The sequence below is a fragment of the Cibotium barometz genome, chromosome 3, assembly GCF_041138505.1.
Source record: "Cibotium barometz isolate CiBa-2024 chromosome 3, ASM4113850v1, whole genome shotgun sequence".
Lineage (NCBI taxonomy): Eukaryota > Viridiplantae > Streptophyta > Polypodiopsida > Cyatheales > Cibotiaceae > Cibotium > Cibotium barometz.
The window spans coordinates 45,971,556-45,996,833 of NC_141048.1; the positions used below are offsets into that span (position 1 = coordinate 45,971,556).

The 25,278-nt window shown below is 43.2% G+C and overlaps 1 protein-coding gene across 3 annotated transcripts in view; it reads right to left on the reverse strand.

Moving 5' to 3' along the window:
- Positions 1-2,342: 2,342 nt before the first annotated feature.
- LOC147640136 (metal transporter Nramp3-like) overlaps positions 2,343-25,278 on the reverse strand; it is a 39,434-nt gene continuing 16,498 nt past the window's right edge. For 2 of the 3 annotated variants that reach the window (XM_086777624.1, XM_086777633.1), the window contains 8 exons: positions 9,915-10,024; positions 9,628-9,809; positions 9,463-9,532; positions 9,108-9,281; positions 6,870-6,974; positions 3,016-3,147; positions 2,835-2,930; positions 2,343-2,725 (listed from right to left, as the gene is read on the reverse strand). In XM_086777624.1, the coding sequence (XP_086633750.1) occupies positions 2,495-2,725; positions 2,835-2,930; positions 3,016-3,147; positions 6,870-6,974; positions 9,108-9,281; positions 9,463-9,532; positions 9,628-9,809; positions 9,915-10,024 (1,100 nt within the window). In that variant the 3' untranslated portion in view covers positions 2,343-2,494. Of the gene's footprint in view, positions 2,726-2,834; positions 2,931-3,015; positions 3,148-6,869; positions 6,975-9,107; positions 9,282-9,462; positions 9,533-9,627; positions 9,810-9,914; positions 10,025-11,420; positions 11,669-25,278 lie in introns of those variants that run through there. The other variant, XM_086777641.1, reaches the window with a different exon arrangement.

Consider the following 25,278-nt stretch of genomic DNA (forward strand, 5'->3'; position numbering starts at 1 on the left):
TGCATTATTGATTCAACCACTCAATAGTGTCATGAAAAAGGACACTTTATAAATTTATGTCCATAAAACATGGATACAACCAAAGACACTCCCCTTAATGATGAGCTTATATTGAGATTAATATCTAATAGTGATGCCATATAGGTTTATTCAAATGCAATGTTGCATGAAGATTCATATTTCACATGCACTAATTAAGGATCTCCTTAGGCTACCTTTATATAAGCTCCATATTGGGGCTAGGATAGAGGTATCATCCACACATGAAAATTGACAGCTACAAACTTGCATAATATGTGATATGCATAGACCAAGATTCACGCCATCCTTTGATGCCTAACATACTATGATATTCCAAGGCATATATAGAGAGGGGATTTGGTCCTTTTTATCAAGTCATCGAGTACGAATACCAAAGGTGTGTGGCATTCTTTCTAGATGTGATATAAAGATACAATTTACAAAGATGAGCATGAAGGGGAAAAGTGGGCAAGAAAATAGAGTTAGTACTAGACACTCCTTATATCTTTCTTCTAGACCATTAATATTAATAAGCTTGAGAGACAAATAACGAGAGGAAATGCAAGTGCATCAAGTTAGGGCATGAATATAGAGATTTGAAGTATGGATAGTAAGCATCCTCACATCCAAACACTTAGATGGTCCTAAACACCCTCGAATCACATGTAGAACACATCAAGACACAATGCTTGATGAAAGAGACTGCCCTCCATAATGCGACACCACACCTTGCGATACCTTCTTCTAGGCACACACTCTGCCTCAAGGATAGAGAAACATTTTTTACCTAATGGAAATCCATGAGTTTGGATCCCCCTCATGTCCATCACCAAACCAGGTCTTGAGATGGCTTCGTAACCCCATTAGGCCCTAAAATATCATGTCTACCTCTCATTGTGTTACAAACATACATCACATTTTTAATCTATATTTCATTTTTAGCATGGTTCAAGGGTCTATGAGACCATAAGTGGCATAATGAGACCTTGGATATAGTGAGCCATGGAAAAAGTAATGTAGAGATTAGTAATGCATGTAAGAGGCTAAAACGACTTGTTAAACTAATGAGGCTACAATATATGTGTTAGTACTCTCATGAGAGATGCAAATCTAATGTGTGTGTGTGTGTGTGTGTGTGTGTGTGTGTGTGTGTGTGTGTGATTAATGTCCATGGAGGCCAAATAAGATCTTTGGGACAAATTACAAAACATAGACTGTATAAGGTTACCTCATGTGCAAAGAGAGAGAGAGAGAGAGGTTATAAATGTCAAATATGACCTCTCTCTCTTGTTTGGTAATCATGATTAATTACCAAACATAGACCATATATGGTCATCTCATGTGTGAAGTTATAGAGAGAGAGAGAGAGAGAGAGAGAGAGAGAGAGATGTCATAAATGTCAAATAGGATCTCTAGACCATCATGATTAATTACAAAACATAGACCATCTATATATATATATATCTAATTATTATAACCATAAATTTTTTATAGTTAAAGCTTGTTATAAACATGTAGTTGATATCAATTACTATATTAATAAACATGTAGTTACTATCCACTAATTTTCCACAATTATTCTTGATTCTTTTTCAATTTAACAACCATGACTCTTTTTTTCCAAATAAACAATGTGTCTGAACTTTATGCATTTAGTGCCTATTGCTTTACTTCCTTGTATACATTATATATTCACCAATATGTTAGCTCCTATTTAAGTTTTCAATCCAATAAAGAACTGTTAATGTTACAAGAGGAAAATAACTTAAATTCACAACTACCAAGTTTTTTTGTAAATGCTTGTGTATTCACATGTTGTTGGATAACCTCATATATCTCACCCATCCTACTTGTTAAAGCTAGAATATGAAACATTTTATTCATCCATAGCCAACGTCCCCTTTTTTTAATGATTGACAATAAAACAATTAATTGTTCCTTCCCACACTCCTTATAATGCTCTATTATTTTGTTGTTAAAAATTGATGGATAGCTCAAATCTATGTTAGTTGTGTTGTAGAGCTTACCTCATAAGATTTGAGCTTTTAAACAAAAACCCCTTTGAAAACTGTTCTCAGACTGAGGCTTCTAAAACATTTGACACACTATATTTCTTTTGTGCATCAACCATAATAACATTGTGCCTTTATGTTTTGAACCTAGTGAGACAAGTTAGAAAAGAATTTCGGTAACTTTACTTGTAGTTCTAATCGTTATTTATATCATTCTCTATGATGAAATGTTCTAGCAAGTTAAGGTGTATCATTTGAGAAAAAAACTACTCTATGTTCAATATTCTTAAAAGTAATTGTATGTCAATAAACCATTCAAGATAAACCTTGTTATGCATTCCTTAAATTACACCTTTATTTGGGCCATTTACATCTTTATTTAAAGTTCTTATCGTGTCAACAAAGACTAGCAAGCCTACTTGTTTGATCATCTTGAACATTTGATACTTGCTCCCTTGTCACTAGTTTTCTAATGGAATCACATATGTTACCTTCTTATCTTTGCGAAAAATAAGATACAAGATGGCAACAAGATATGCTAACATGGCACCAAAACCTATCATCCCAATAAAAACTATTGCTACACGTTTTAGTCCATTGTTTGAAATGAGCCACCAATAGAATGAGCCACCTAAGTAGTATATGTTAGCTACAATAACTACAGATCCAACTATCCATGTTAACATGCTTATCTGCAAGAATCAATGTAAATGTTAGAAAAATTTGGAACAGTGTCATGTGAGGTGAAACAAATACAACACTATGATGATATACAAAAAGGTCTTTTATCATAGAACTTACCAAAGAGTGGTTTTTATGCAAACCCATCTTGGTCTCATTACTAGTGAACTTAAGTAATGGAATAAGGGCAAAGGGAAGCTCAAATGATAATATCATCTGCATTAAAAAATCACATGTAAAATCAAAAGATCAAAAAGTTATGCATGTGATGGATATGTTAAACGAAATTCAATTCTTGTACCGATGATATGATTATTAAGCTTCCAGCTCCACGAGGACCTCCAATTAGAGCTGCTATCAAGCTTGGTATGATCGCCACACATCGAGTCAATAGGTTTCTTATCCATGGGGTCAATCTTAAGTTTAAAAATCCCTGTAAAACCATATACTACTAGCAAGGTTTAGATATGAACTACAAAAAAATTCACATCCCAAATCTACATTTTTACATTACAACTTAGCACTATACCTAGAAGTAATGGATGAAACTCCAAAAACAATTGAATTTATTCTTTGACATAATTATAAGCACATACAAAGAGCAATTAAGATATCATTTTTGAAGTATTGATAACACTCATATGTTCATAAAACTATTAAGCTTTATCTGTCTTCAATTCATTTATTACATTCTTGTACCTTGTTCAAAACTTATTTCAACAAATTCCTTCCACTTAGTAAATGATGAAAGGTAGGCCTTTTTAATGGGTAATCCTTACATTTAGAAATATTATGAAAATGATATTTTCCTTTTTCCAAGGTGGAAAACGATGTAGCCATATAATGTAATGGAATATAGTTCTCACCACTAAGATCTAATTTTTAGATAACTAAGCACATTAGACTTGGCATATTCTTTGCTTTGTGTAGAAATCATGATGTGAAATGTGATACACATTATACTTGTGTAAACAAAGAAACTTTCCAAGCATAAGATATAATTTTTAGGCTCCACAAACAAAACTTTAATACTACTTCTCATAGGAGGTGATAAGTTTTTGTTTTTAAATTCCCTCATACTCAAAGGTTTGATGGAGATTACTACAAAGAAGAGAGAACAATTCAAAAAAAGGCTCCTTTCATCATCCGTATGTGCTAGTCAATAGGTCAATCAAGGTAGGGTGTTTCCAATCAATCTAGACAACCATTTTAGTTAAATAAATATGTATAATAATCCTAGACTCCTAGTAAAGTTTGCCTTCGTCTCCCAAATCATCCCAACCCCCAAAATATACTCCAAAGACATAGTCATCATAAGTTATCCTCAAATCTAGATCATGTCTTGCATAGTGCATTGATCCTTTCTTGCATGTTCTTTGAGAGAGAGAGAGAGAGAGAGAGAGAGAGAGAGAGACTCAAAGGATCTATGAGACCAAAGGTAGTACATAGCCCATCAGAGACTAAAAGCCAAGCTATGGAAAGAAAAAGCTCAACAAGGGGCTCACAAGTGGGGAAAAAAAAGGAGGAAGGTTTATGAATGTCTTTGGGAGATTAAAACAACTCATGAAACCAATGATGACACTATATGTGTGAGTAATGTAGTGGAAGATGCATAGCGCATCCCTTATAACAACCTAAACAAATCATAATGAAAATCAAAAATCAATGAATGCTATGAGATATGCCAAGAAGCTACTAATGGATAGTGAAGGCATGCAATGTCAAAGCTTGATATTGTTACATAGCTGCCTTTGCTGACAAGCATAAGGAGGATTCAAATTCATGGATCACCACAAGATCGAAAGTGAGAGAGAGAGAGAGAGAGAGAGAGAGAGAGAGATGTGAGGATGTGAGAAACATATGTAAGTAGTAAAAAAGTTGAGAATTCTTTAAAAACGAATGCTTCAAGTCCCTCATATCACTATGGAACATACTTGAATTTCCTCTCTAGCTGAGATTTAGCATACCATTGTTATGTCTCACATTATAAATGTCGAAAGCATATCTATATGACAACAATTGTGTGCTATGTATATTACATTATTGTTTCTATATGATAGAGAGGCTCTAAAACCTTCATTTCCAAAGAAGTGTAATAGATTTTCTATATAATCAAACACTACCGCTACAAAAATGCTTCAATAAGGAGGTGTGGGATACACACACACACACAGGCTTGTCCAAAAATTAATGATAATAATTGTTATTAGGTGCAAGGTTTCATGTATTTTTGTTACCATCTATTTTCTCCTTGAACTAGCTTTGTGGCTCAATTACATTGGTGCTAAAGGCTACCTTGAAATGCTCAAACTTGACAGTGATTCTATTTAGTGTCCTTACAATGCTTACTCGTTTCTTTTATCCCTAAAACACATTTATTGCACACTTTACCATTACTAGGCACTATGACACTTGAATGTCACATAGAATTAGTATGGGACCAACACAAGACAACTAAAGCCAATGTCTCCTCCTTTGACTCCCTAGTCCCCTATGTCACCTAAAGTATCTCATAAGCTGATTTGTCTTATTTTGGCCACTTTCTCTATTGAAGTTTAATAAGATCACCTTTGCCTTGGTTCTTAACATTGCATGGACAAATTGCAACCATATTAAGTTCACAGTGTAATTAAAAGACAAATCATTGTCAATCATTGCTTTTGAGCAAAGGAGTTTGTTAATCCACCAAAAAAAAAAATTAGGGGCATATATATTTTTGTTACACCAAGGAAGAGTTAAGAGGAGGAGCTATATGGGGTAACATGCATGGTAACATTGGAGAAACATACATGCATTTAAACAAAACTCATAGCACTTACCTTATGTTGACTAAGTAACAAACCATACAATGCATATTAGGCATGGTGAAAATTGTTTTCCTAAGAAAACACATTTCTTGTGAAATTAAATCTTGACCAAACAATGAGTTTGTGCTCTACACTAAGGCTACAATGATTCCAGCAGTAAATGAATCAAATGAGTGTAAGGGAGGGTGGAAAGTAATGAAAAAAAAAAGAATACAAAGGAACCTTTTGAAATATACTAGACTCCAATATAAAACATATTTTGATAATATTAAAAAAAGTTTTCTATCTCTATAATACACCATAGAAAAAAGCGAACAACTTGCTTTACTTACCACCAGTAGCATAATAGATCTATGTTCAAGGCATACTTCCAAAATTTTGCAAGTAAAAAAATCAAATCAATGTCTTCTAACTGTATACAGTTTTACCTTTTTATTATAATGAAATTCCCCTTTTTAGAAAAGATGGATGAAGAAGCTATAACCTTTTTATTTTAAAAATTAAACTAAAAATATCTTCTCCTCAGAATACCCTTCATGCTTTTGTACTACAAATACTCATACAAATATATCTTAAATGTTTTTGACGATATAGATGCCCCCAGATAACACGGCTCTCTAAGCGCTTATCAAAAAAAACACACACACACACACACAAAATGCTCCTTCAAACATCTTAACATGCTAGCCCCCACTACAATGATGCCCGGCCATGTGGATCATAATTATAAAAGGAAAACTTATAAATTGATGTCTTTAAACATGATTGCTTTAATTTGTATGACACTATGAAAAGAAATCTCCACATGATTTCATACATACATTTGATTCCTTGAGCATTAAAGTACCTTTACAATTAAGCCAAAATTGAGTAGAGAACATAGTTTGTATACTGGTTAGAACAAGAATTACTAGTACAAAGAATTGAAAAAACTTGATGTTTCCAATATTTTCATAGCTTAATAACATCCCTATTACCCATGATTTGTGAAATTAAAGCATGCAATACTCAACAGATTATTTGAGGCATGAATGCCATTAATCTTATATCCTTTAAAAAAAAACAAAATCCGAGCACAATTATAATAAAGAGTCTTATATCCTTTTTTTTAATATAAGTGAAGCATAATTATGCAAATAATTCTTTATTTCTGAACTATGGTGTGTAGAAAGAAACAACTTTCAAGACTCATAACTTGTGATCTCAAACCAGCATGAGAAGTTTGATATTAAGCTTAAGACAAACATTTAATCAAGAAAAATTACCCTTTTTATCTTCAATTTCAAGTATTAAGCTTAAACTTTGATTCTCTGAAAAAAGAACATAATGATAAGGGCTGATGACTTGCCTGCATTACATATTGGCCTGCATATGTTCCTGTGATTGTTGAACTTTGGCCCGAGGCAATAAGCACTACTCCAAAAAGAGTAGAGCTCCAAGGTCCAAGAACAGCCTATGCAACAAAACTCCCAAAGAGTTAATAATCCATTCATAACAAGAAGCTTTACTGCTATAAGAAAATCATTAATCAACTTTTACTTAACAAAACCACTCTTCTACATGATATTATCACAGGATATAAAATAATATAGATTGTTACTATGTAAGATAAACTCACAAAGTACAGTCCAAATCAATTAAAAGAGTATTCAAGTGAGTGCAACCCATTAGGTAGACATAATATGATACCTTACTTGCACCATAAGTATGGATGAGAAAAACTTGTCCATCCATACTTTGTATAGCCAGCTAGTTGTTACAATTGAAACTATTCTTATAGCATGCTTTATTACTGGCTAACTGGCCATTAAAGCACCACATTGCACTTGAGCCACCAATGCAATGCACATGGAAAAATACCAAATTTTCTTTCCAAAATACATGACCAATCAGATTTCAACATGTTGCTAGAATTTTGTATACTGAATACAATGTGTGGGGGGCCAAGGGGCCATTTTATATGGCCCCTACAGCCAGTCGGCCTGCACAAAAGACAGCCGAAAGCAGTCAAAGGGTCCACGACCTGCTCCACCATCAGTCGGCCAGCACCTGTCAATCGACCAGCATTCAGAGAGGGTCGGGGAGCAGTAGAACCAGTAGGCCAATGTCTTGATCAGCCAAGAGCCACAGGACAGCCTCCCACACCTAAAGAAAAATAGGGAAAAAACGGGCCTTCACACGTGGCTGCCAAGCCTATCCTGGGCTCCCTGCCCAGTCCCTGTAGGTGTGTCACATGGAGCCTCTCTACTATCTAGGCATGCTCTGGTATGATGCCTCTATCTGTCTTCAGCATCAGAAAACTCTATAGCTCGGGGAGGCCCAACACACTCGAGAGAATAATGTAGGTTAGTCTGGCTTCGGCTCCGATCCTCTCCTCTCCAGGATTCCCTACGAGTCCATCTATATGTCTTTGTCTCTGGATAGAAGAGTCGCACACATATTTGATCATCATACTCCATGACATGGTGAAGGGGGCCAAAATCCTCTCTAAAAAGGTAGTGGAACTGGGTTCTGATTTCATTATGTGCTTGACCCTAAAGAATGGGATGCCTCTCAATCTCAACAGCATGTCTCTCACTTACAATATATACCCGTAGCTCACAACCCTCGCATGTGGATATAACCCCTCCAACTATCTCAATGTGGAGTTTGTGCAAGGACAAAGGTGGCCATCTGTGAGTATGGTTCCCCCTTAGGCTGGTTGCAAGACGTCCTTTGACGAATTTGTATCGTGTCAAGACTCTGGCATATAGCACCAGCGCGACCATTGATCACCATTGGCTATTGGTCATAGTTGATAGTTTTCTTTTTTTTTCCTCTATTTCATTATGTTTTCTTTCAGATTAGAAGATGCCCTATGCACCTCCCACCACAATTCATAGATCATCTGATCTCATGAGTCATTTCCACATCCCCCCCCAACACAGTGGCCTCTCTCTCTCTCTCTCTCCCCCCCATATTCATGTATTCATGTACCCCATTTTGACTAGTAGCATTAGCTTCCCACTCTCCCTAGTTGCTGCTTCCGGATGCTCCCTGCTGATGTATTGTAGGGCTAGATACTTACCTTCAGTTCTTTCTTTTCTTTTCCAGACAGTGTATCAGATGTCACATGGTTGTAACTTTGGTCTCATAGGTCACTTTGGTCTTTTGAAGACGTTAATATAACATTTCATTTCTCTCTCTCTCTCTCTCCAGATCAAGATCAGGGAGATTCTTCAACAACAAAGGGACACCCCCCCACTCCTCGTGAACATGGCAAGCCTGTCAACAGTCAAGACTCCCCTATGCTGGATATTCTGGATGGTTGAGAATGATATACCACACATGAGCTCTCCTTTGTATTGATACGAAGATGTATTTTCACATGTATCCACATACTTAATGTGATAAGACATACAGCTAGTCTATCCTTTGTATGAGTCTTTTTTTTTAGTCTTTTCCATAGCTCAGTATTACATGGAGCGCCTCTCTCTCTCTCTCTCTCTCTCTCTCTCTCACACACACACACACACACACACACAGTGCACACACCCCCATGCATGAATGCACATGTCAATTTATTCTACTTGACAAGGGTACATACTCCTAGTAGGAAAGAAGCTTGATTTAAGTCCAATCCTGCACACTTGTTCTTATCTTCTGGAGACAACTTGGTGTTGCTGCACACTGCTCCGCTGATAGAGACAACTGCTAGATTGATCATAAAAGCCATAAAAAGGGCAATAGCACTCTCCAAAAGGCAGAATATGCGTGCCTCCTGTACATTCCATTTCAGATCTTAGTAAGCACATGACCAAGGTTGCCAAGGTCTAATACTGACCAAGTAGTTGATTCTAGAATATGGACATGCTTGAGTTGCTATTTCTATGTGGGATCAACATCATTAATCACTTGCAAAGAATGTGCCTTTACTGCCTGCATAGTAAGGAGGAAGAAACCTTAATTTCATGAACCGTTTGATGAGTTTTCTTGCTTAAGACAAGGGCTGAATGAAGGTAAAGATTGTGCCTGCAACAACACATTACCAAAAACACGAAGAACCTCACACTGTTTTCTTGGTAGCTATGCAATAGCTTTCTTGCTAGATATGCAATAGCACTTACGGCATGACGATAGATCCAACGAAAGAGATTGCAAGCGCAGTTGCACCTTCACCAGCTAAGCGTGGTACAACCAAGCCTTTTAGAACCTCATCTAGAGCTGGTTTTGCATACCCTAGCTCTACAAAGAAGCATGTTGCCATTGCAAAAACCAGAAGAGCTATAATGATCTCCAAGTTTCTGGCCTATATAAGTTGATGAGTAGCTTTTGTTACATAGGTTTTGTATGAAGAAATTTGCTTTATGCAAACTAGATGAAAAGTGTGACTGCTAATAAATAGGAAGTGTACCCCATATTGCTGCAAGGCTAGGAAGGAAAGGGTGATGATTCCTGTAAGAAGAACTCCTGTCCAAACCGGAATGTTGAACAGCAAATTGAGGGCAAGGGCTGTTCCCAATACTGCACACAAGATCCAAAATGAAATTGGGCACGATTAGTCTGAATCTCTTTGATAGAACTTACATTTGCTACTTTACAACAAATCCATTCCATACTTCAAATGGGTCAATCATTGGGCATGACTAGTCTGAATCTCTTTGACAGAACTTACGTTTGCTACTTTACAACAAATCCATTCCATACTTCAAATGGATCAATCATATAAAAAAGACAAAAATATCAGTCAAGGTCAGTAAGTAGTAGGAGTTCAAGGTCAATAGAAGTCCAGGGAGGAAGGATGACAGAGTGTCCACTAGCAGAAGGGAACGTCACGTGCATCCCTGTGCCATGGCTAATCTTCAGCATGAACTGGCTTAATCCCTGATGATTAGTGCAGCAGTTAAGATAAGCATTTAGGTCACCATCACAAGCATCTTGCTCAGCATCAGAATCATCATCCTCATCAACATCACCATCATCATCATCAGCAGCAGCAGCAGCATCACATCAGCATCAACATAATCATCATTGGGAGGCATGAGTACCCTGTCGGCAGCCTCAACAGTGCTGTTGGCAGCCTTCTGGTACTCCTGTAGCAGGCGGTTGAAACCCTAAAGGTGGCCAGGACAAGGTGGCATCACATCATGTAAAAGGCAGCATTTATGTATTATTTTTGTCCCAGCAAGCTGGCCGACAGCAGGGCAGATGGCCGACCAGCAGCTTCTCACATATATAAGCATCTCAGCATTTTCAGCATAAAGCAAGTCATTAGATTATCATTCATCCATCTAGTATTCAGTAGAAGATATGTAGAAGGGCCAAGGTCAACACCTTGGGGCTGACCAAAGCCCTAAATCATGTACAAGCATTCAGCTACCTTTTTGTACCATATTTATACAAGAAAACCCTGACACTAAATACTCTCTCCTCTATCTTAATCATTCTTAATTAGCATCAATGTTCTTAATCAAGCTTAGGGTTGTGGATCAGTACAGCAAGGCTTCTGCACATGCAACAAGTGGAACTCCAGAATAACCACTAATACCTGGCACAATTGTAGGACCTGGCAAGGGTACTCCATAAGATGGGATATAAGGCTGGGCACTCAGCGCAGGTGGAATACCTGGCTGAGGCACAAATCCTTGAGTAGGCACATAATTTGGTACTAGTGTAGTGCCTGTGATGGGTTGGTAAACTACCTAATACCCCGGAATGTTGGGTGGTGACATAGTGCCGGTGGGCATAGTGCCTAGACATCCCTGTGTTGGGTAAAACCCATACACAAATGGTTGCATGCCAGCACCAGCACGAAGAAACATGGGTTGGGTGGGAGGGTTTTGTGCTTGTGGTTGTGTAGTATTCCAAAGCACATTAGGAGCAGGAATTGAAGGCGAACAAGAAGAGAAAACAATGTTACCTCCTTGTTCACTAGTAGTCTGAGAGCGTATGTTGCTCCTAGACCCTCCTCTATTCGGGTTCACATTAGTCCAGAGATGGAGGGTAGTAATCGGTACCATATGTTGAACCTGTGATACAGAAGAAGACACCCAGGTAGTATTCGGCACATAAGCACTCAAAGGTATATACGAACCTGACACGGTCTCCGGCTGAGTTGATGACAATGGATCTCCAGACGCCCATGGTGGTACATCCCCTCCCTGAGAGAAAGAACCAAATCGAAGTCCAAGCTATCGGCTAGACTGCGCAGCAGGGCTCTCCAGATGAGACTGGATACCGGGGTTCAGTACTAGCACACTGTCTGTAGGCATGTATTCCCCTCTAGAAGCGAAGTCTAATAAGCTCGGAGAGGATTCAAGTCTAAACCCGTTACCGAGCAGGGGAACAAGCACAAAAGAAAGTTCTCCGCACCAATGGCTAACATGACTGAAGGAAAGTCTTTTGACCAACCTTCGAAGAATTCAAGTTCGACACCAGCAAAGAAGAAACGTCTCCTTAGAGCTTTGAAGCTCAAGAAGGAGGGACGTTGTTTCATCTGCGAAGAAAAAGGACACATGCGTAATGAGTGCCCGAAGCAAAAGGGTACAAAGACCAATGCAGGACCCAAGCCAAAGGCAGCCAACTAGTTGTCTTTGACAGGTACGTCAGTTATTGTACTTTCTCGCCCTAGTACATGTTCTAATTGTTTGTTCAACTCTAAAGTTTTTGGCTTGCATGATCTTCTCCTAGTTTATGGAGACGTGAATAGCCATAGAATCCACATTCTTCTAGACCCTGGCAGCTCACACAACTTTGTTAACTACAAACTTGTGCAGAAATTGAGTCTTGTGAAACCGGCCTCTGATGGAAACCAGAGTGCGGTGGACTAGCAGTCACCCGTCCACTTTTTTTCATTACTGATGAAATCGCCGAAGCGGATACAATAGGAACAGATTCCCCTTTGAGTTTTACATCCAATACATGCCCTTTCCCTCTATGAGTCAGAGTGATTTTCCTATTGTAAGTATCCACCACCGCATGTACCCTGTGGCACCATGGCATCCCCAACAAAACATCACAGCCATCCAAAGGCATGATGAAGAACTCTTCGCTGTCCACATAACCCTGCATATGAAGCCGAAGCTTCCCAATAATAGGAGTAACGGGTTCTGCATACCCTGGACAAGCCATATTTGCCTCATGTAACGGCCCCATCTCCTCTGCGCGAATCCCCAATCGGCCAGCCAAATCTGGTGAAATGAAGTTGGCTCTAGCACCTGTGTCAAAGAAGATCAAAGCATTCTGATCTCTCACTTTGCCCCATGCCCTGCACAACTCTGTAGCTTCACCACCTAGTTGCTCCCCCACGAGATCAGGAACTAAGCTTGCAGAAGGCTTTTGTTTCTTTAGCTTGGGCTCTCCTTTATTGTCAGTGTCCTTTTGGGATTTTCTCTTGGGACAATTGAATGACATATGCCCCTCTTCAGTACAGTAAAAACACTTTTGAGCATCTCTCAAAGCCTGTCTTTCCTCAGAAGTCCTTTTGGGCATTGGCAACTTCTTATACTTTGTCTCTGAAGACCCTTTAGCATCACGAGAAGCATGCCCAAATTTTTCAACTTTCTTGCTCAATTTCTTACTGCCTTTAAATCCAGATGAACCACCTGTGAGTAACGCTTAGCTGTCATAGCATTTTCAATCATCTGTGACATGTTCGTTACTCTTGTCTTTATACAATAATCTCGTACCTCCTTGGGCAGCCCACAACAATACTTCTCTACCTGCTCAGACAGTGGCACCGCACGATAAGAAGTCACTGGGAGTAAAGCTTCCCAAAACTTCTTGTTATAATCCTCCAAACTATCACACTTTGAAGCATCCAATTTGTGCCATGCGGTCATAACATCCACCTCAAATGTAGATGTGAGCCATACGGAAGAGAAAACCTGTTTGAATTGGACCCATGTGGTGGGTGCTATGCCCTGCAAAAGAAGAGTAGACCACCACTGCAAAGCATTGCCCTTGAGAAAAGTGGCAGCTTTCCTCACCTTAGAGGACTCTGTGTAATTCCCACCAGAAAAAGCAACATCAAACTGCTGTAAAAAGGTAAGTGCCTTCAATTTATCCTTGGCTCCACTGAATGTGTCAAACTTCACTGCAGCTCCCCCTTCCTTGTAATCCTTCGCCTTTCCCATAGGCGTTAGATTATCATATGGAAGTGGTTTCCCAAGATTGCTGCCCCCAACATTCATACCCATCATTGGGTCAACATTTCCCATTCCCACACCAGGCATACCATACATTCCAGCCATGTTTCCAAACATTTCATTATGCATACCTGGCTGCATGCCACCAAATATATTGCCTTGCATCCCAGGTTGCATGCCTCCAAACATATTTCCTTGCATACCGGACTGCATACCACCATACATATTCCCTTGCATGCCAGGCTGAAAATTGGCTCCAAAAGGCCCATACATACCCATGCCTCCCTGAGGGTAACCCCCAGTCATGGATTGGAACACCGAGCCACCACCAAAATAACCTGGATGCATATTCTGCTGAGGAATAGGTGGCTGTCCATAGAAGGAACTCTGAGAGTTTGCACCATAAGCATGCTGCATATTCGGAAACTGGCCAAAAGATGGTTCTTGTGGGATGGCACCACTATGACCCTGTGGAAGATTCTTTGAACGAACCTTCCTCTTCTTTTTCTCGGGCTCTGTGCGGGGCTCTGTGCGAGATCTCATAAATTCAGCAAATCTCTCGCTCTGTGTGAGCTGCATAAAAGTATCCATAACACTAGCCAAACGATCTTTGAACCGAGCATCATCATCCTCTTTACCATGCACATCTTCTGGCTGTGTTACATCCTCATAAGGCTCAACATCTGCAGCCTGTTCTCCTGCAAAAATATCCTCAGATACATCTCTCTCAGGAGAAGTCTCTTGCTCTTCTTCTTCATGATAGAAGTACTCATCCTCTGTATCAGACATGTTTGCTGAATTTTCAGCGATGGCTTTCTTCAAAGCAACCACGAGCTCACCCCCTTCAGAAAGTTGATGATTGGTCCCGGGGACGGAACCTTGAAACCGGCCTCTCATGGAAACCAGAGTGCGGTGGACTAGCAGTCACTCGTCCACTTGTAGTCTAGATGTGAAAACAAAGCAGATTGGAGCTAGAGTGCCCAAATCTGAAAACACAGCGACACCTGTTGGCCCCAAAGCTTGGCGCCCCTTGCGGTATTTCTTTATTCAATTAAAATAATATGAATGGCTGAGTACAACACAAAAATCAGCCAAGAGTTTACACCTGTATATCCAATCTGACGGCCCACAAATCCTTCTTAGCACAGAGGATCTATGCACACAGATCTGTGTCTCCAAATAACACATTGTGCCTCCCTCTGATCAGCCAAGATCACTAAGCAGGCCAGGCATGGGCATACATCTGGCATAACTCAAGTGCTTGATACATCATCTCAGCTCAAACATACATGTGCTGTCCAAACTCTGTCTCAACCCTTGTCAATCTACCATACCCCTCCTCTCACAAGGGGCCAGATAACTCATATCTGCAATAGACATCAAGCAGTAGAAAGAGAGATAGATGAACAAAAACAGAGCTTACCAAATTCAGCTCGTGAAACAGCACTGGAGGAAGCAACAGTACCAATCTGTACTTGCAGGCACTTGTATCCACAACCCTGCTTCACACATGTGCTTGTACTTGCCTGTACCCTCCTCCTGATGATCACTCTTATGCTGTCCTTGAAAGTACAGATCTGAAAAACAGCCCCCTACCCGTCTGTACCACCTCAAGATACGTGCCAGGAGTTGTACTTGCACAATCAGCCTGCTGTCCACTCTTGTACCAACCTGAATCAGTGTAATCAGGTCTGTCCAGCAACCTGACAAGCGCCGCCTGCAGCAACTCCACTCAGAAAAACTTGCGTCAGCCCTGTCCGTACACTGTACGGCTGTCGTACAGGGCTGTACGGCCTGTACCTGAACCTGCTGTCACCTGTTGTTGACAGTCGCCTGCTGTGGCAGCCTCTGTTCCACAGTTCGACGCCGCCTGCAGCAACAGTACAGCAGTCGTACAGAGGTGTACGGCTGTTGTATAGCCTTCTTCAACACACAGTTCACAGAAAAACAGCAGCAGAAACACACGTACAACAGCCGCCTGCAGCTTCCCTGTGCTTTTCCACGCTTGAGTGTCCCTTTTGCTCCACGACTCCCAAAAAGGGAAGAGAGAGAGAGAGAGAAGAGAGAGAAACACTCCAAAAGTGGCCCTCTTCCCCAAAATAATCCCTAGGGCCCCAAACTTTAATAAGTTCCCTAGGGCCACTAAGGCCTAGGGGCAAACTTTAATAAACATTAAAGTTTAATGTTTCTAGACAAATAGGGATGTCCACACATCTTAAACTCTGTCCGGGCACCCCCCATGTGAATCATAAAATATTCTGACTCTGCAACCACCATGCCCACACTTGTACTGTTCCATTTTCACAGGGCCATGACACTTGATACGACACCCAGCGATCATACCTATGAGGTACGCCTACTTGCGGGTCGGCAAGTGTAGGATCGAAAGGTGGAGATGCTACCAATCCGGATTCAGGACTACAAAGATACTCTGGAATTCTATATTATGCACCTAGAACATGTAGACTTGTTATAAGGGATTGAGTGGTTTAAGACTCTTCAAGCCCAGATAGATTGGTCTAGTCATATTTTTTCTTTTCAACATAGGAACACCCAGTATAGTATTTTAGGTGATTGTATACATCCCTCTCAGGGACCTCTTGTAAATACAATTGATTTTGAAAATATAATGGATTCTTCTTTGTATACTGCTTTCCATTGTATATTGATTTCACTTTCTTCATTTCTCATACCTTCTATGGATGTCAATGAATTAAGTGTATTTGAAAGCAAAGAATTACAGAAGATACTTGATTCATTTCAAGATATATTTCCTAAGGAACTGCCATCGGGCTTACCACCTGAAAGGGCAGTAGATCATCGTATTGACCTGATCCCTGGTGCTCATCCTGTTAGTATTCCACCTTATAGGATGAGCCAAGCTGAGGAAGATGAATTGGCTAAACAACTCGAAGATTATCTGAGGATGGGACAAATCCGTCCAAGTAAATCACCTTGGGGTGCACCTGTGTTGCTTAGGAGAAAGAAGGACAACACCTGGAGAATGTGTATAGATTACAAGAGATTGAACAAGCTGACAATTAAAAACCGTTATCCTCTGCCTAGATCAAATGACCTGATTGACCGGTTAGCAGGAGCGAAATATTTCACGAAGATAGATTTACGTACTGGCTATCACAAGATACGTATTCATGAAAGGCATGTCGAAAGAACCGCCTTTCGGACTAGGTATGGCCATTACGAGTTTCTCGTATTACCTTTTGGGTTAACCAATGCTCCAGCCACTCCCAGCAAATGATGACGATCTTTTTCGTGAACATTTGGAAAAATTTGTGGTTGTGTTCTTGGATGATATTTTGATATATAGTCGTACTCTTGAGGATCATGTTAGACACCTCACGATTGTCTATCTATTTTAAGACAGAATCGACTATGTGCTAAATTAAGTAAACATGAGTTTTTCATGACAGACATCATTTACTTGGGACACAAGATCACTAGAGATGGATTGAGCATTGACTATGACCGAGTTCAGAAGGTTCTGGACTGGCCTATACCGCGAACAGTGAAACAACTTCGTTCTTTTCTCAGTTTTGTTGTTTTTCTTTGAAAATCTGTGCGGGAGTACTCTCAGCTCACACTACCGATGATTGACTTGTTGAAAGGTCGTGGACGTAAGTCAAATCAGCCTATCACTTGGAATAATGATCTGGATATGGCCTTCAGACTTTTGAAAGATAAAGTCAAGGAAGCCCCTATCTTAGCATTACCCGATCCTCGTCGGCCTTATATTCTTGAAACTGATGCCAGTAACTATGCCATCGGGGCTGCTTTATTTCAAGATGGTAGACCTATTGCTTTTGAAAGTAAAAAGTTAGTCGACAGTCAATCTCGTTGGCCAACCCTTGAGAAGGAGCTTTATGCTGTGATTCACGCTCTCAAGGTTTGGAGACATTATTTATATGGCTCCAAGTTTGTGGTATGGACTGATCATCAGTCAATCAAGTATGTGTGTGATGCGGATGATTTGAGAGGAAGGAAAGCTCGTTGGGCTCAGTTAATGCAAGATCTTGATTTTGAGATTATTTATCGTAAAGGGTCCATGAATAGTGTTGCACATGCGCTTAATCGAATTAGAGAGGTGAATACTTTGTCGTTCACCGAGATTTCTATTGACTTATTTCAGTCATTGAGAGGGCTTGCTACACGCACACAAGACTTAGCTTCGAGGTTTGGGGAAGCTTGGAGCTAGGTAGGCAGATCGCCGAGCTGAGTTAGGGATAGACTAACGAGCGGGCACCCAAGTATGGATGGGCGGGCACCCAAGTGTGGACACCCGATGACCGGCCAAGAGCCTATAAAAGGGTGGCCAAGGTTAGTCATTAGTCATATAGAGTCTCGCATGATTTGTGAGAGCTCTATGGTCTGGAGCCTCGATCTAGTGCAGACATGCACCTGCTTTATGCAACCGAGGCCGGCAGCAGTCTCAAGGCCCGCGAGGGTAGCTTCGTGGTGGTATGGGACATCGCGAGGTAGAGATTGGTCGGTACGTCCATCTAGTTAGCTCAGCTCGTGGCTCGATGGGGACAGCCAAGTTTGTGGGCTTACCCACGACTGTCATGGTTGGGTGGTGAGTCAGGCCTGCACCCCCTTCTTGTTTGTAAGTTTTGTTTGCAGGTTTCAAGTCTCGTACCAGGAACGTTATACGAGGAGATCCGGTGGGGATTTGACATGGGATGCCGGGGCTTTGCACATGGAGAGCCATGTCTCTGATGCTTCTAACCTCCATGCTCAGGGGTGAGCCTGATTGGCTCTATGGTTGGGCAGTGAGCTAGATACCAATGTCTATGTGTTTCATCTTATTTGCTTAGCTTTGTGGTGTTTCACAGGGAGAGTGTGTCAAGAAACTATTGGAAATCAATGTTCCACCCTTGTCATTGTGATTCTACGGTTAACAAGTTGCTCTATTTTGCAAGCCCCCCTTTATGAGGAGAAGCCACTTTGTGTTTGAGCATGCTCACATGCCTGATAGTTCCCAATTTAACACTGGGGTCGTCCATGAGGAGGAAGGCACCTACCTCACTGAAGACTGAATGAATGTCTAAGCCCTATGCAAGCCTATTTATACTAACTAGGGGCTGGTCAAGTTGGCTGGTCATTTATTTAATAAAGTTTATGTTTATAAATGACAATAAATGCTAAATAAATACCATAAAATATGGAAAAAATACCATATAAATCCTAGTAAATTCCCTAAGGCTTCTGAGATGTTCTAAATGATGCACAGGCATATGAATGCACATTATGCAAACCCTAAGGCTTCTACTGACTCTACATGCATGAATGATTCTCTCCCAAGTGGGATAAGGGACTTGACTGACTGACTGACCGACTGACCCGCTAAGGCTAAGGAATGACCTACGTAGCTCGTGCCTGACTTATCCTGGACTAAGGATGTACATGTCAAAATGCACAGCGGAGATGATGACCAAATCTGGGAACACAAGAGCAAAACACAATGCAGAAAATAACAGCACAAGAGAGAGAGTGATAGAGGCGTGTAACTCTGCTCTATATACACAAGAAGATCCCGGGAATGATACAATGGTGACAAGGGGGCTGGGGGCCATTTTATATGGCCCCCAAACAGCAGTCGGCCTGCTGTAGGGCAGCCGACAGGGGCATGACCACCACGACTGGTTATAAACCAGTCGGCCAATACAGTGTACAGTCGGAACACCATGTCAGAATGCGCAGTGGAAGACTAACGCATGTAGGAGACGCATCACCATCAAGCTCCACGAGCACCCCCAACGGGCACTGCAGCATCCCTCCACCGGGCTCCCATCTCCCGATGAGCTGCCTCCCAAACCACCGGCCGGAGGAGATGATTATGACAAGGTGCCACTCTAGCCTATATATGGCTCTTCAACTTCCCATGCTTCCACTTATGGGATAATCCAAGGCACCTTCTAGCCATAGATCACACGCTCGAAATCGTCAACCTTCCAACACCCTCCCTCGATTCGAGCTCCGCAAGCCACCGAGGCGCGAGTGGGTCACCCAGGACCACACATGCCTAAGCCGCCCAGGACCACACACGCCCGGGCTCTGATACCATGTCAGAATGCACAGCGGAGATGATGACCAGATCTGGGAACACGAGCAAAACACAATGCAGAAAATAACAGCACAAGAGAGAGAGTGGTAGAGGCGTGTAACTCTGCTCTATATACACAAGAAGATCCCGGCAATGATACAATGGTGACAAGGGGGCTCGGGGGCCATTTTATATGCCCCCCAAACAACAGTCGGCCTGCTGTAGGGCAGCCGACAGGGGCATGTCCACCACGACTGGTTATAAACCAGTCGGCCAGTACATTGTACAGTCGCCAGCACCAACAAGGTGTCCACACAGTCGGCCAGCATCAGTACACGCAAACAGCTGCAGTCGGCTACAGATAAGGACATCCTGCCACCTCAGGGCTGCCTCTGTCAGAATATGCAGCGGAAATGATAACCAAACTTGGGTAGACAAGAGCAAGTAGACTGCAGAAAATAATCAGCACAAGAAACACAGAGAGATAGGTGTGTAAACTCTTCTCTATACACAAGATCCCGAAAAAACTGAATGAGAAAGTGGTGGGGGCTGAGGGGCAATATATACATCTCTATGTGAGCAGTCGGCCAGCTCTTGAAGGTGCCCACGACTGTGAAAAATGCCCACGACTGCTGAAAATAGCAGTCGGCCAGCTACAGATGCCCACGCCTAGTCAGAACAGGTCGGCCAGCAGCCCAGATGCACACGACTGAGGAACGTCCAGTCGGCCAGCATTGGGATGCTCCTGGCATCACATGGCAGCCCTCCAGCCACTAGGAAAAAATGGAAAAAATAGGGAAAAAATACGGGGAGTGTGGAAAAATGATATACGGGCGGGCACACCCACAACAGAGGCCCTGGTGTATACAAATAGACAGGAGATGACTTCTAACACCCCCTCTCAGCTCCTGGCTGTGTAACCAACCCCAGGGAGCTAGAGTGCCGCCTGAGCGTAGCCTGAGGTAGAGACTTCGTGAAGAGGTCCGCCGCATTGTCCTCCGTCGAACAATAAAGTAGCAAGATGTCACCCGCCAAGATCTTCTCACGTACAAAGTGATACTGTATCTCTATATGCTTGGTCCGGGCATGGAAAACCGGGTTTCGAGCAATAGCTATACAACTCTGGTTATCACATTGGATGACTGTGGGCTCCCTCTGTGGAAACCCCATCTCGCCTAGCAGCCTCCGCAGCCATACAACCTCACAAGCAGCACCACAAGCAGCCCGATACTCTGCCTCTGTCGAAGAAAGGGCAATAGTTGGCTGCTTCTTGCTGCTCCAAGAAACTGCTCCTGAGCCAAGGGTAAAAGTGTATCCTGAAGTAGATCTCCTCGTGTCTGGATCTCCTCCCCAATCTGAGTCACTCCATCCTTGGAGCTTGACTCCATTCCCTCCTGTGTGAAAGAGTCCTAGATCCTTCGTACTCTGCAGATACCGCAAGATCCGCAATCCTGCGTCCCAATGAGTCTTCAATGGTGTCTGCATAAAAGAGCTCAACAGCCCCACGGAGAAGCTCAAGTCCAATCTGGTGTTCAGCAACCAGATCAATGAACCAACCAACTTCCGGTACTGCGAGGCATCAACTGGCTCACAAGGATCTGTAACGGTTAACTTTGTGTTCGGGTCCATCGGGGAAGTAATAGGCTTGCAGTTCTCCATCCCAAAGGCCTCAAGCAACTCATGAACATACCGCTGCTGAGAGACGAAAAACCCCCTCTGGGTCTGCCAGATCTCCAATCCCAAAAAGAAGTGGAGTAAGCCTACGTCGGTCATCTCAAACTCCTTTGACAAGGCAGCCTTCGTCACTCCAATGTGCTCCACATGACCGCCGGTGAGAATGAGATCATCCACATAAAGGATGATAAGTGTGACCATGCCGCGTTCCTACAGGTTCGGATCTGCAACCGATCTCTGGAATCCAGTCCGAATAAAGAAGGAATCAATCTTCTGATTCCAAGCCCTCGGAGCCTGCTTAAGACCATACAAGGCCTTACGTAACCTGTAAACCATCCCTTCCGATCCTGGAACAATAAAGCCTGGAGGCTGCTCAACGTACACCTCCTCCTGCAGGTCACCATTAAGGAACGCCGATTTTACATCCATCTGGTACACGGGCCACCTCTGAGAAGAAGCAAGGGCAAGAACGGTCCGAATCGTGGTCATCCGTGCTGTCGGTCCAAAGGTATCCTCGTAGTCGATGCCTGGCCGCTGAGCATAACCCTTAGCCACGAGCCTGGCTTTGTGTTTGTCCACCGACCCATCAGCCGCGTACTTGGTCTTAAAGACCCATTTGACACCAATGACTGACCACTTCGACGGCCTCGGTACCAACTCCCAAGTGTTGTTCTTCTCGATGGCGTCAAGTTCCACCTGCATGGCTTCCCTCCAAGTATCTTGTGAAAGGGCTTCCTTTACGGAAGTGGGCTCTTTATCCCGCATGATACGAGACATCAGAGCATAGTTCACCTGAAGAAGCTCCGCTGTGTTGCTTTTATCTCGGACTCGATGTGATCTTCGAGGGCCGTCCTCTGTGGTCCACTCGGAGGGTAGCTCCGTGACACCTGACTCCCGAAGGGTGTCTAACAACCACCTAGGTACTCGAACAGATCGTGGAGCCTCCTGTGGTCGCGGGGGCTCAACTCCAGCTGCGGGCTCAACCTCTTGTGATGACTGAGGTGGATCAACTGGAGTAGTATACTGGGAATCATCATCAGACTCCTCTGGATCTCCAAGAAGTGGCGGCTCCTCGACAGTGGATGCTGGAACATGCTCGTCAAAGACCACATCCCGGCTGACAACAATCTCGTTCCTCTCTGGATCATACAACCTGTATCCCTTGGAAAGAGAGTTATACCCCACAAATACAAGCTTGCGGGACTTGGAGTCAAGCTTCCCCCTCTGCTTCTTCGGAATATGTACATACGCGTCACTCCCAAAGACACGGAAGTGTGAGACATCGGGTTTCCTGTCAAAATATGCCTCAAACGGAGTCATATGGGGTACAGAAGTCGTCGGAGAGCGGTTAATGGTATGGACAGCTGTTGCCACAGCCTCACCCCAAAGTGGACGAGGAAGATCACGATGCTCCAGCATGGTCCTCGCCATCTCCACCACAGTCCTGTTCTTACGTTCAACAACTCCATTCTCCGAAGGCGATCCTGTATTGGCCAATTCCCTCTTGATGCCATGATCTGCACAAAACCGGAAAAATACAGTCGAGGAGAATTCACCTCCTTTGTCAGCCCTGAGAGTCTTGACCTAGAATCCAGACTCTTTCTCCACCATCACGTGCCAATCCTTGAACCGAGCAAAACCCTGGTCCTTCTGTGAAAGAAAGTAGACCCACGTGAATCTGGTACAATCATCAACAAGCAGCATGAAGTAGAGAGATCCTCCCAAGGATGGTATCTGCTGTGGTCCACACAAGTCAGTGTGAATCAACTCCAATGGTTTCGAAGCCCGCCTGGAAGCCTGCTTCGGAAAGGATTCCCTATGCTGCTTACCACGTATGCAAGAACTGCAACGTCCTTGCCTACTACCAACATCTGGCAAGCCAACCACCATCTGGTCCCGGAAGGCGCCCCTCAAAGCATCCACATTTAAGTGGCCAAAACGAAAGTGCCACAAATCTCCGACCTGAGAACCTGTCAGTGAGGAGAGTGCAGAGAGCTTGTAGATGCCGTTCTCCACACCGCCTTCCCAAACGACTTTACCTGTCTCACGGTCCCTTAGAGCAACTGAATGCTCCTCAAATTCCACCCGAAAGCCAGTCTTGCATACCTCATGCACTGATAAAAGATGAAAGCCCAGAGCAGGGACATAAAGAACACGGGAAGCATGCTTGCCCCCCTTTCCGTCGGGAATAATCTCCATCCAGCCCTCACTATGAATCGGAATAGTGGAGTTATCGCCAATAAAGATACGACCTGACTGCCGTTTCAGATCCGGAAAGAAGTCATGGGATGGAGTCATGTGCCTGGAAGCACCACTGTCGAGAATCCATTCCCGGGTATCCTTCGCGGTGAAGCCAACTGCCTCCTCGCTCGAGGACGATGAATCATCGGAGTCCACCATCTCCAAGTGCACAAATGCCGGAGTCTTTGCAGCTGAGGCTGAGGAATCAGCACTCTTCCCTGTCCGCTTAGGGCACTCCCCTCCAGTAGTGGCCTTTCTCGCCACAATCATTACGCGATCTTTCGGCCTTCAGCTTCTCTCGTTCTGGATCAGGCTTCTTCTCGAAAGACTTCTCCAGTGAAGCCTTCCCTTTGCCCTTGTTGGTATTACGGCCTTTCGACCGTTGGCCAGTTAAGGCCTCCGAACCTCCACCGTGAGGAGGGTTCGTGAAACGTTCCTCCTGGTCCAAGACCATTGGCACAAGCTCCTCCCAAGTAATGGTGCTGAGCCTGCCACTCGTGATCAACGAGGAATAGAAAGCGGAATACTGACCAGGCAAGTGGGAAAGTAACGTGATGGCCATATCTTCGGATGATATCTCTTTCCCAGCTTGAAGGACTTCCTGCTGAAGGGCCTGCAGCTTGTTAATGTGTTCCCGCATCGTCGAAGACTTTGCAGGGTTCATAACCCGCATCTGCACTTCCAAGGATATCCGCTTCATGGGTGACACCCTGTTGTACAAAGAAGCCAAGTGCTCCCATATGCCTCTCGCCAGCGTCATGTGCTTCACATGGTTGATCACCTGTGGTGTGCAATTGAGGAATATAAACGACCGGACCCTGGCGTTGACACGGTCCCACATGTGTGCCTGTGCCTCGCGGTCCTTCCTTGTCGATAATAACTCCCCTTCCTCAGCTTCCGGCCGTGGCACCCCTATGATAATAAAATCAGCAAGATCATATGACTCCAAAACTGACTCCATCATGACCTTCCACCAGATGTCGTAATTGGACCCGTCCAACTGCCGATCCACTGGGAACGTGGGGAGAGTCAAAATCTTCACGTGCTTCTCAGCCATCTCGAGTAGATCTGCCATCTCGGAGAGTAACCTGAAAGGGTGGGTGGGTGCGAAAAATCTGAGAATCAGAAAATATGCAAGTGGTTGTCCAGCCCCTCTGCCCGCCTTCCTCTTGCACCTTCACTTCCCGTTCAGCCCGAAACAGTCCACCGATCAGCAACCTGTTGCTCCCCCTCTTGCTCAAAAAAACGCCCAAGATCTCCTAGAGCCGAGGGCTCTGATACCATGTCAGAATATGCAGCGGAAATGATAACCAAACTTGGGTAGACAAGAGCAAGTAGACTGCAGAAAATAATCAGCACAAGAAACACAGAGAGATAGGTGTGTAAACTCTTCTCTATACACAAGATCCCGAAAAACTGAATGAGAAAGTGGTGGGGGCTGAGGGGCAATATATACATCTCTATGTGAGCAGTCGGCCAGCTCCTGAAGGTGCCCACGACTGTGAAAAATGCCCACGACTGCTGAAAATAGCAGTCGGCCAGCTACAGATGCCCACGCCTAGTCAGAACAGGTCGGCCAGCAGCCCAGATGCACACGACTGAGGAATGTCCAGTCGGCCAGCATTGGGATGCTCCTGGCATCACATGGCAGCCCT